The sequence below is a fragment of the Passer domesticus genome, chromosome 4 (assembly GCF_036417665.1).
Source record: "Passer domesticus isolate bPasDom1 chromosome 4, bPasDom1.hap1, whole genome shotgun sequence".
NCBI lineage: Eukaryota > Metazoa > Chordata > Aves > Passeriformes > Passeridae > Passer > Passer domesticus.
The window spans coordinates 58672483-58685894 of record NC_087477.1 but is presented as its reverse complement, the minus strand read 5'-3'; the positions used below and the strand labels follow the sequence as shown (position 1 = coordinate 58685894).

Below are 13412 nucleotides of genomic sequence, written 5' to 3'. Positions count from 1 at the left end.
GTTATTTTTTGACTGCTATTTCTTCATTTATGTCTTGGCAAGATAGTCTGCTCCAATACTTCAGAGAAATGTGAGCATTCCCTTCTTTGAAGTCAGACTGTAAACCAGTTGTTTCTTAACCAAAAACCACACTCATGTCTCATGAAGAACATGTTATACTCATAGGACAGCAGAAATAAAATTTAGGTTTTTGAAAAATTATCTTTCCTTAGAGCAGAAATTGGGGCTTGAGGATTTATTTTCTTCTTGATCCTTTTTCTGTGCAAATATATTACCACTTTCTGGATCTGCATGTTGTATATTTGCTCTGATCTATGTATCTATCTATTACCTATTCAAGTTTCCATTTCAAGTCACCCTGATTTTATTCACTGTCTCCTTACATGTAGAAATTCATTCAATAATGAATTTTCAATCATGGCTTGATTTGCACATGACATCTGTTACTGCACATAAACACTTTTAGAAGTACACAGGAACTATCTAGTGCTATTTTACAGATCCCTTAAACAGACAGTTTTGCTAGTTTGAAACCCTCCCCAATGCATTACACCTCTCAACCATTTCACTTTCTTGTTGCTGTAAATTAGCTCTACTTCACCTTGAATTAGTGCGCTATCAGTTTGATGGTAGACTGGAGCTGACATTGAGTACTGACATTGCATAAAGCCTTACAAAATGTTTCTCACAACATCTTGACTATCTGCCATTAGCAACTCTATCCTCAACATTTTGCTTATCAAAAAATTACACCATAAATAATTATTATAACTACTGGTTAAATTACATTTATTGGAAGGTTATTAACTGGTAGAAAGGAAAACATTAATGAAAAAGTTATACATTTGTTTTGGCATACTAGGCTTTTTCAAATAACACAGACCCTGTGTATTCCTCAGTTTTTCTGCTAAACAGTAACACTTACATCAATTCCCTTAGGAGGATGCTTTAAATCAACAATAACAAGACACAAAAAAAGAAAAAAAAAAACAAAAACAAAACAAAAAAAAACTAGCAGAGAACATAATTTATGTGGGCAAGCGTTTGCAACATTATCACACTCTCTAATTTGTGTGCTCCTTTTTGACAGGATTTGACTATTCATGTTTTTCATTAGCTGGACCTCCAAGGTTGTGTGGTTCAAGTCACAACTGCACTTAAAAGGACCATACCCAGATTTAAAAACTGAAGACCGGATTATGACTCGGTTATATCCAAAGACAGATTTTACAACAGTGTTGGGTTTTGTCACACAATTAGTCTGCTGGATTCTGAAGGGCTGCAAGCCACATCATGGCAACATTTAAAACAAAAGACGTGATTTCAAACATTCTGTGTATAAATCACCCTCATCACCTCTGCTTTATTTTGAATTGAAGATTCTAAACTTCTGTATCTCCTTGGCAAACAACTATTGCCAGAACTACATCTGGAATAGCCTATGTGAGTCATGTTAAATTCCTTAGGCTAAAGAGGCACCATCTAAAAGGAAGTGTATTAAGAGGACAAAGCAACTCCCACAGGATGTGAAAGACAGGACTGCACACCCAGGAAACAACTGGTAGCCACTTATAAGCATCTGAAAGAAGCCTCCACTCCATGTGCCTGGGTCCTGGCGAGAACTACACTGGATGGAGTCATGAGAAGAACACAAACAGACAACACAGTGGTAGGAGAAAATTGTCCCACCTAATTCCTTGGAGACCTGGCAAGTGATTGTCACTGTCAGTGCAGTAGCTTAATGTTTAAAAGTAAATACCACCAATTTCAATTAAAGCATCTCTGATAGGTTTATGAGAGAGGATTCTAAATGTCCTTCCAAGAGGGTTTCTCAATACCTTTGCTTCAAAAATTACTCTGAAGCTAACTTCATATATGCGTAAAATTTAAATATTTCTTAAAAGCTGTAGAATGGCAAAGTTCCCTGTGCAACTATAATTTGACATCTCCACACAGGTGCACTATAAAAAGCATAAAAACTGGGTCGCAGACTACCTACGAGATTATTTGCTCAGATGTCCTAGCAGCTGCTATTTTGTCTCAGCATATTTACCTGCTTTTGTTGCCAAAATCACATAGATTAAAATAAAATTGAAGCATGCCAGTGGAGGATTGCCTATACAAACTCATACATATCCATACATCATTCATACACAACTAAACCCATTATGGACTTTGTGTAATAGGTCTTGATTCAAATGTATGCTGATAGGTTCCTGTTCAAAGCCTTAAAACAAAAATTCTCATGACCTGTGTGAACAAGACCCAAGTGACCAGTCAGCTTTTTCTCCTAAACACTTCAAAAGCCTCAACTAACTCCAAAATCTAGGTTTTTAATAACATCGTACAATTTAATAAGTTTAGCTGTTATAACAGTGATAAAATATAATTAATTTCACTGTCAACAGGAGAAACAAAGAACATGGATAAGTTTCAAGTGAAGTTCACAAAAACAGGAAAAAGGAAATAACCACACCACTGGTCTCATTCATGGATTATACTAAACATGACAGACATCTATTACCCAATGAAGATTGATTCCTTTCCATTTTCTAACAGGCCATGAATGAAATTGTTTTGAACTCTTGACAACTTTTAATAAAAGACAGCACACATATTTCTGAATTTGTTTTTTGGACCTCATATTTCATCCTATTTTAGGCCCACAGTGAAAATCATACTATTTGGTTTTTCCTTTTTACTAATTACAGAGAAAAGATTAAGACAATCAACGAGAAAAAAAGCATAGAATCGAATTTGCCACTAGGAGTCATATCAGCAGCTCTTCAAAGAACATTTGACTGCACACAAACTATTCACAGCTTCTTAGAACCTATTTAATATTAACCTAATTTTCATTAGTTAATTTCTCCCATTCCAACCATGTTGACCTATTCTGAGCTCCTTGGCTTTCTACAAGTCTTTACCTAGATACTGCTGTGTGTAGCATAGCTACTACAGCACAATAAAATATGTTGCAGATAGTTATTTACATGAGAAACTCCTTTCCAGGAAAGAATTAGAAAATCAAAGTATTTTCCCTTCATTGCCTTGTCTTTTCCTTTAGAATTAATCTAAAGGAGGGAGGAAAAAATGGTTGAATTATGGCAGAGAGTTTTACCATACATTCACTATGCATCAGATCACATGCAAAGTGAATAAACAAGTGAAATTAATTTTCAGAGTTTAATCAAGATGAAAAATAATGTTGTGCCTAAAATACAGGCCGTAAGTGTTACAGTAGTTCTCTGCTCTACTGCACATTTCTTGCTCAGTTTTGGCTTTCCCAGCCATTGATGTGCCAGCATTACTTTCTCTTCCTAGCCTTTACTTGTTTTCTTCAGTGGGTTATAAAACTTCTGGAGGCAGGAGGCTGCCCCTCAGTGCATGTTTGTACAGCATCCAGCATAAAAAGCCATGATCTCCAATGGACTCTTTGAGCCTCAGCTGAAGACAAGCCACCTCACAACTCTGTTTTCAAAGATATCTGATATGAAAAAAGCATAGTGAGTAAAAATGTACAGAAATGCAAGGTGCATTGGAATTTTAGCTTGGGAGCGTATCATACTTTCTAATTTGCACTGCCCTAATACTACTTTCTAGCCTAAATTAAATTTGATTTCCAAAGATAGGAGACTGAGGATCTCTCAATGGAAGACATTTCCTCAGCTTTACAATATACTTCTACAAAGAGGACTAATGTAAGTACTCAAGATATTATTTCTGTTTTAAAGGCAGCATGACAGCACAGGAGTATGAGAATCATAAGCTTCACATTTACTCACATTTATTCCCAGCATAAAAGGTCAAAATAAGTCATGTACATGGGCCTTCAGGATCTTATATAGCCTGCCTATTTTTCCAAGTCTTTTGATGAAATTTGATTTTTTGATAGAGTGCAAGAAATATTAGAAAACATCATTCAATGAGTTTGCTTGCATTATGCAGCAATAGGCTGACCCACTAAAAATTTCTCTAATGATTCTGAATCTTTAAATTTTACATTAATTTCGGCTTTAAAATACATCTTTTTTTTTCCTTTTGAAATCTGAAAACATTGCAGGTTAACTTTTATTGTCTTCTTGAACTGTGGAATCCAATGCATGTGAATTGCTATAAATAAACCTCCACTACATTGTAGTAACTAACCTTTGGCCCACTCTTAGTGTCTTTCAGTGCTGAGGGACAATTCAATAGATTAAATCATGAATCAAAACCAATAGCTCTGAGGACAGATCTCTCTTACAACAAAGTACCAGTGTTGCTTGTGGTGGTCAGAAGATACAGACTATTACTACCCAAAAGGACAAAGTTACTACTGGGAATGTTTTAGATGTCATTAGCTCAGCACATCTAGTCTAATGTGTTCTTCCACCGCTGGTATTAGTTTTCATGTTTTCTTAGCAGTGCTGATGGACTGTGGTAGGACAGGGTTTTTTAAGGCTGTTTTTAAAGTCATATTGGAAAGACCTCATCCATCCACTCAAAAATGAGGAAGTTGCATAACACCTTTATGTAAGCAGTCCCTTACTACAAAAATTACGGGTAAGCATGCAAAAAAAGCCTTGCTGCACTGGAAATTTCCATTTTCCATTTTCACACAGGTTTTAGTTGTACTTTTGAACTTTTTCTGTACTAGAAAGTAGTATGTACTTTATGTATTTTCTTAAAAGAGCAGGGCTAGCTGATTTTTATATCCAGTTGCTGAAATTAAATACAGCTTTTAAAGTTACTGTATTTTAACTTTCACACATGGTTTCACTGCAGTAAGATACAGAAGAACATTTCTGAAGAGGAACAGTATTGTGGCAGTTTTCAGAACTCCCTGTACCTAACTACACAAACACTGAATATGCTCTCTGCCTAGAAACTTAATCTCCTTCAAGTGTTAACGAAAACAATGTCTATAAATACATGAAAAATAAATGCGAAACAGACATGAGTTTAAATATCAGAGAAAAGCTATGTAATGACAGCTCACTGGATGCCAAAGATTAGTGCTTGTAACTTTCCCTCTTGTTCCTTCTTGTAACGCACTGTCACAATTATTGCTCCCATGGCTGCAAGCTGCCAACAGACTCTCAACAACACCTAAGAATAGACATCTAGGCATCACAGGAGCTTCATCTCTTCCACACTGTGTAAACAACATTTGTCACATTAAGCTTTACATACATTAGGGACAATTGCTTCACAAAGCAAAGAGAGAACAACAAATGCAAAGTGATGATCAGATATAGAACCGCTGACGCTAGAATGAACCAGCTGTAACTGACGGCAGGAAATAATGATGATGCCAGCAACAGCTGCTCACAACATGAGTGGATGTTTTGTCATACTGTATGTTCTAGACAACCACAGTCCCCCCCAAAAAAGCACTACAGCATATGGACATATCTGCACTCGTTACCTCCAGAGGCTTTCCACAGTCTCTTCTGCTTCAGTATCTTTCTGCTAACTGGATTCCCTTATTCAACAGACCTAACACGGGCTTGTCTTTTTCATTTTTGGTATTTGCACTCAGCATATACAAAGTAACTTCCCCTACTATGTTATATGCTTTTCTCTAGATCTCACATACATGAGTTATGGGGGGAAGGCAGGGAAGGGGCTGGGTTGAGAAGGGAAGGGAAGATGGTAATAACTACTTTTTGCAGATCTGATGCTCCTCTCTCTTTCCCCCTCCAGAACATCAAAGATTAAGTATATATATTTTAAAAATATTCCTTTTCCCCTTTTTGTGTCATGTTTTGATTTTAGCTCTGCTAAACTCACTGATCCTATTTCAAATCAAACTCAATTTAAAAGTGCATGCACATTATACTAATGTTATGAAATTATGTAAATGCAGGAAAATATATGCTCCTTGAACTTCCAGAATAGTTTATGTCACCCTGAACATATCCTGCTAATTTAATACCAAAAAATATATTTAAAATATTAACTTTGCTGAAGGAAATGACTGAACAAATTTGAAGTTTAACAAACTGCCATCCCCATCTATGACAATACTTTACATATCCAAGGCATTATTGTTGTTACAAAACATTCCATTCTGGCATAGCCAGATTGGAGAAATTAGGTAGAACTCTGGACAGGCTTCTTTAGGAAAATAAGCCTGACTGCCCCAGTATCACAATTTTCGTTTACACAGTGGCAACATATTTCTAAAAGAGCTCTATTACAGTCGGCTTATCAATGTAGAAATGTTGTCAATAGCTTTGACAGACAGGAATTTTGCCATGAGGTCATAGGCTTAGTTTGGATCTTCCCTTGTCTGATTAGACAGAGAGTATTTTACCACAATTGGCTCTAGTCACTGATGGATTTCCATTCCCAAATACCTGTCATCACCGTCACTGATGCACTCAGGAAGAGCGAGACTGCAGCCAAACAGCATGATGTGCTGATAGCAGTTGAGACGATTGAGGTAACTGAAGAACTTCAGGAACTTTTCCATTTCGATACTTTTGACAATGGAAAGAACTGAAGTTACAGTGGTGTAGTTATATGGCAGCATTTGGCACTGGCTGTTGGTGATATTTCTGCAGGCACCTGTGAAATCAAAACAGTGTATTTAGAACAATAGTATGACCACTGAAGAGCATGTATTGAACTGAACAGTCAGTATATATAATATATAAACAATGCTGGTATCTCACAGGTATCATTACATTCCATAATGCTATCATAATACTGTCAAAAAATAAGACAAAAATTACACCAGAGAAGCTCAGCTTGGAAGACCAAATAAGCTTTCAGCTATTTTCACAATCCTCTGACTTTGTACAAAACTGGAATAGAAATAAAACAAAACCAATTTCTCTTTGACACAGCCTGGATACAATAAAATTCAATGGCAACTGAGAATAGAAGTCAGACAGAAAAAAATGGGTTCTGAAGCAGCTCTGGCTTTAGTGTTCCCATAAAGTTTCTCTTTTCGTTACCATTCTACTTTCACAAGTAGAAATTTCATTAAGTGAAATTTCATCAAAATTATTCACAAGATCATCATGTCTCTCCTGAGGCACAACTGCAAGATAGTCCCTGCCATGGCATGTGGCAAGAAGCACTGACATTTTTGGCTGAGATCATGTGCATGGACTGCTTTAGACATTTTAAAACTGACACAGTCTTGACAGAGAAGGGTACAGTTCCTTGGAGCTATCTGATCTTTCTGTGGTACTCACTGGCTGGACAGCAGAAAAATGAAATAAAAATTCATGATTAAGAAGAAGGCATTTTGTGGCAATTATATAATAACTTTTAAAACAAAGAAGATACTATGTGGCCACATTTCACAATGAAAAGCAAGGCACAACTTCACAAGGATATTTTCTGGGGATCGCAACAAGGAACGTCAGAGAAAGGAAAAACAATTCTTATCTCAACTGCTGCTCCTCTTGTTGTGCTCATGTGGAATGTGTTCTGCAGATTGCTTACCCAAGGCGACCAATTGCATCCATGTGTGTGTTTTGGGACTGTCGGGAGACAGTCATGAGATTTTGTTCAGTTGAGTGCTTGTGCAGTTTCATTTTAGATGTAGTGTAATATAGTATACAATAATATAGTATAATAAAGTAATTGATTAGCCTTCTGATATCAATGGAGTCCGCCTCATCATTTCTCCCTGCCAGGGGGGTCGCCCTGCATTTACTGTAATACTAAACCCAGGACCTGTCCTTGCAACAGAATGATCACACAGACAACAGCATAAATAGTCTCTCACCACCATTCTTTCAGGTACTGTAAGGCTGCAATTATGGGGAATATAAACTAGTTTTGGCAATACCTACAGGAAGGTAAGAAGAGCAGGGAATGGGAATAACAGCATGTGAAAACACTGCTGATCAGAACAGCATCATCCCTAGTTACATAGGTCATTTTTGATATTCATCTGAATTAAAGAGTTTTCTGTTTATGACCAGCAATTGCCAAATGCACTAGTAAAAAGTGCTTTTTTCTACTCCAACAATTGCAGTGCAAGTCTACAGTTTCATATTCAGTCCTACTGAAACTAATTTAAACCTCACATTTTCCCTTTCCCATTCTCCTCTTCAAATTGTTCCTACGGCCTGCATCTGCACAAAATACACTGAACTAGCAGGCTGAGCTGACTGGAAACAACCACCTACCTTCTCTCCCAAAATACAAAGTTTTTCATAGCCCCAAAGAAAAGCAACTAGAACTGCAGCTAAGCTTAATCACTCTTTTTAGTTTTAAAAACCGAGCCATGCCTGTAATGATAATAAGGCCATAGTTCCTCACCCAGCAGTGATTGCTGATTCCAGATTTATTTTTATTTCATGCAAAGAACTAGCTCTGCACATTAGCCTGCCAGCCTGCCTTTTCTCTCTTCTCTTGCACCACAATGTCGTTTTTTGGTGGGCACAGGGAGAATGGAGAGGAAGAGGGGAAAAACAACTATTTCACTTGGATCAAATACTCAGATTGAATAGCTTTTTGGCAAAAGAATAATTTTTTCCAAGAGAGGAGAAGGGGTGGGGCAGTGCAGTGGCAGAAACTGCAGGTAAAGATCAGAGCTGTTCACAGCAGCTGAAGCAGTGATTTTACACAAAGTGTAAAATCCAGCAACATAAAGCCCTTTGAAAGCGATAGGAATACTTGAATTGCAGAGTTAATTTCTGTCTAATGAGAAATAGAAGAACATCTTCCCTCAAAATAATTAATTAATAAATTTGGTGTAACTCTTCATTCTTAGTGCACCCATTTTCTTCTTTGCACTATAAAAAACATCTGAGATCCTTCGTATATGAAATGTAATGCAGTTAAATGATGTCTCAGTTAAAGTTAATGTAAACCTGCCTAGAGCCTAGCTAGGCTATATTTTTAACAGGATTTTTATAGAAGATATGCAAAACGTGCCTCTGTCTCAAGTATGCAAAGCATAACATAGTATGTGAGAAGAGTATCTGGCCTGAAGGGAAAAGCAGACAGCCTGATTTTCACATCCCAAGTGAAATTTTCTCAAGTTTCAATTAGAAAATGATCTTATTAATCAGAGGAACTTTTACAGAACATCTGTAAGTAGCTTCCAGAAAATGGAACTGTGCTCAACTTGCAGCAGCAATCACCACCCACTTCATTACAGAACTTAGCCTAGCACATCCTCAGCACTAATTGCACAGTTGCAGTCCATAATTTCACTGGTAAAGCCTCCTTAAATCCAAGGAAAATTGGCAATATTCACCTGGCTCTTCCATAGCAAAAGTTCTACCAATGAGGAAAGAAATCATATCTTTAATCCTAAAATGTCTTGAAAATTTCTAAGAATCCCACTAAAAGAAGCAAAACAAAAGTGAACTCTTTGAGTCTAACTTGCCTATGGCAGCATTTTCCAAGTTTCTTGATAGGGGAATGACCCACAGCACATCAATTTTTTACCAGTCCCAACAGGCCATGTTCCCCTGTACTTAGAAAAATGTTGTCACTCTTCTTGATTTCACAATTTCCTGTGTGAGACATATGAACCTATACAATGCTTTTTGTAGCTCCTCTGTCCTATGTCACATTCACATTTTCTCAAAAATCCCTTCACCCAGGATTTTTCTCCTGGAAAGCTGAGAAGCCTCAGAGAAAAAAGAAAACAATAATTATCTAATTTGTTTCTCCTGTGCTGTGCTCCTTTGGAATGTGTTTGGAGATTGTTTACCCACAGGTGATGGTTTCATTGGTTTCTGGTGTGAATTATTTTGACTCATTGGCCAATCAATGCCAAGCTGTGTCAGGATTCTGGAGAGAGTCACGAGTTTTCATTATTATCCTTTTAGCATTCTGTAAGCATCCCTTCTGTAGTCTTTAGTATAGTATAGTTTAGTATTCTTTAATATAATACAGTATCATAAAATAATAAATTAGCCTTCTGAGAACATGGGAGTCAGATTCATCATTCCTTCCTGCCATGAGGGTCTCCACAAAAACAATAGTCCTCTTTATAAGTAAGTATCTGATTTTGTAGACTTTGATGTCTACAAATCTGATGATTGTAGACTTTTGCTCCACGTGAAAGGACTACAGTATTCCCACCTAGCATCTGATTTTTCCAGGAAAACCTTTTTCCAAAACTCATTACTGTCTTAAAAAAAAGTTAATGTATTATAACTTCCTTTTATTTACTATGACATCTTGGTACATTATTAGTTTCAATTATAACAGAAGATGGACAGATTTTCTTGGCCTCTCTTGAGCTATGAATTTTCTCATGTACAGTCCACTTGGGATTCACTATCTCATACAGCATTTCAGATGCTTTTTCCATAATATTCTTAGAATCTATCCTTGGGAATCCACACAGCAGGGAAGCCTACAAACTGTTTTCTCTTTAGGTATTGTGAGTTAAAGTCAATCATTTCGCAAATAAAGTATAGTGTCTGCAATTTTTTCACACAAATGCTAACTTGAAAATTCAATTTCCACAACTCAAAGCAGCTTCCCTTTCCTGACAGAATGGATAATTTTGCTGCTGAATGTGTATGCTGGGTGATTCTTCCCTTCTAAAGCTGTTCTCCATTTCTTACTGGCATTTTTCTTCTGCTTTCATTTAATATTTTCCCTTTAAGACTCCTAAAAATGCTTATCTTTTAGACATCTGTCCTGAATTTGCTATTGTAAATAGTGAGACAATGAAAGCATTTCATTTCTTTGATAATTTCAACTCTTCAGTGCCTGAATGATTCTTCCCATCTATTGGAGACCCCTGCTGTCTCCTCCCCAGAGTCTCCCTTATTCTGGACACAGTGGAAATTACTGTTTATACAACATAACCTCCCGTGTGATTGTATTTCCTATTTATATGCTTTCTCCTCTACCCAAGATCTCAGAAATGATCTAACAATTATGACATAGAACAAGTGCGTATTACCTTTCAATCAAGAACTGCAATTTACACTTCAACACATCCCACCTTGCTTGTGATGCTTTGTTATTTTCTGCTACTTGGATTTCCTCCAACTTTTCTGCACTTAATGGCTTATGCTTTAGGTAAGATTTTTGAAAATTATTTACACAAGAATTTTAAAAATACTTACAAGGGTGTAAGCTATTTAGATACATATACTTTCAGTCATTAAATCTTTAATGACTTGGGTGCTTTTTTTGGACTATATCTTAGTTCTAAAGTACCATTACACTTTTACGTGCCTTGAGCCTCAATTTCTTTTCTTTCCCTCGTGGAATGCTGTAACACTTAGAACACAAATACTGCAAATGTACCTTTATCTAAATAACAAATTAAACACTTGTTTTAATCAGACTGCCTTGTCATCCTACCAAAATTCAGTCTATCTAAATGAATCACACGTGTTTTACATGCAGTTAAAATTACAGATGCTAACGAAAGCATTATAAATACAAAGACTGTTCTTAACTTTATTTTCCTACAACTTTTGAATCACTAACTCAATATTTGGGACTGCCATACCAAGATTTAACATCTTTCACTGTATATCCAAAATGAGGCATCCAGCTCTAAAAGACATCTATCTCATCAGAAGTGCACTATTTTAGTAAGCATTAGTTGGATGCTTCGAATCAGAAGCGAGAGGTTTGTGCAAAGTTGCAGAACCTCTCTGTCAGACCATGGTTAATTAAGGGAATTCTTAAGTTTAGCACTGTTCTCAAGATCCTGATAGAATAAACTGCTTAAAACTCTTTAAATCCTGGCATGTAGGGATAAAAGTTAGCCACAGACTAACCAGCCATGGACAATTTCTTTTCATAATTTTAGAGCACCAGCAGACCCTATTCAAATCAACAAGGGAGGTACATGCCAAATGACTTTTTAGAAGCTATAACTTCTGCTTATTTTGATTTTCAATCTTGATGCTAGACAACTTCTCTACTGAGAGCATCTTTTAAGCATGTGCTGAAGTGCTGTCTGAATAGGAATGAAGTTAGCATATGCTCAAGTGTTGTTCTAAATAGTTGCCTTCCCTTTTTGAAGATGTCACTCTCTTGATGTTTGTAACTCCTTCAGATTTAATGTGAGCCAAGACACACTGTCACCATAACACTGGAAAAATAAAAACATTGCTAAAGAGACATCTGCAAATGAAGAAGGTTCCAAATTCTTCATGACAAGGAAAGTGGAGTGAAAGAAACTGAAGTAACACAATGAATGAAGAAAAGCTGAATCTCTACTCATCTGTGGTCCCTGCTAGGATTCTCTTCAATTGCACATATTCCTTCTGTATTTATTTAGGTACATTTGCACAAATAACTTTAAACTTCCACTCAAACTGATGCTTAAAAAGGAACATCATGTACAAAATACACGCCAACTGCCTCTGATTAGCTCAAAACTTCTCCTAGAATAATAGACACAATTCACTTCTGCAACTCTATTAAATAAGTGTTGAATGATAACTGCATAGGAGTAATTTCAATAATGATACCATGAATATAAAAGAAGTTGTAGTCAGTAAGAAGCATATAAAATACAAATCACATGGTTCAAAAGCATTTATTTCTTAATGTTTCGTTACTGATGTACATCAAGCAACATGTTTCACTGTCTTACAACTAAAGCACAGGTCCTCTTACAGAACTAAATCATTCCTTTATTATACATTCAACTTCTTAAAAATAGCATTAAAAGCTGTGGTTTCAAGACTAAAATTAATCTCTAATTTTTAAAGACGGCAACTTAGTCAAAAGTAAGATATTCTACAGCTATCTTTCTCTAAACTGATGCCAACTACTACCACACAGTTATTTGCCAAAGGAAATCAAGGCACCAGTGTTTGCTTTGTTGCTGTCTGCCATTTATACCTGCTCTCTGCTAAAAAAATCCACTAAAATGATAAGGGGATGCTTTATCTCTACTGAAATTTGTACTATCAACACAGAACAGCAAACCCACTGGTGACAGAATCACCACTTCCATGACGGTTCTCATTTCCTTAGTAACCAACAAACTAGTTGCACCATGGAAATAGAGAGGTCATACCTAAAAGCATCCATTAAGCACTGACAAAGTGAAGGAAAAGACAAGGAACTCCATACTCTGGTGAAAAAGAACAATATTACAAACAACTAACAACAGCAAGGTCCCCATTTCTAATAGTCTCTCTTGACAAGAACGAAAAATCCTTGTGGAGTTGATCAGTATTTCTCATTCCAGAGGGCTACCACAGCCAATAAACCTTGGTAAATACTGTGTCTGTAGATAATACAAAAGCAGAAGTGTGTGCAAACAGCAATACCACCATTACCAAAATGTAAAATTAATGAAGGGATGGAAAACAATGTAAAAAAAGGCCCCTATTCTAGCTGTGAAAAATAAGCATTTCTCATTTGCTAGAACAGAGATCCTCTACAGTATACTGCAAAATGTAAATATGGATTAAGAAGCACTTACATAAAAGCACTAATAGCTTTTATTTTAGGTGATA

General features: G+C 36.4%; 1 protein-coding gene across 8 annotated transcripts in view; it reads right to left on the bottom strand.

Moving 5' to 3' along the window:
* Positions 1-13412, bottom strand: part of CORIN (corin, serine peptidase) — a 119427-nt gene that overhangs the window by 71198 nt on the left and 34817 nt on the right. For all 8 annotated transcript variants that reach the window (XM_064418245.1, XM_064418252.1, XM_064418253.1 and 5 more), the window contains one exon: positions 6345-6555. In XM_064418245.1, the coding sequence (XP_064274315.1) occupies positions 6345-6555 (211 nt within the window). The remainder of the gene's footprint in view (positions 1-6344; positions 6556-13412) is intronic.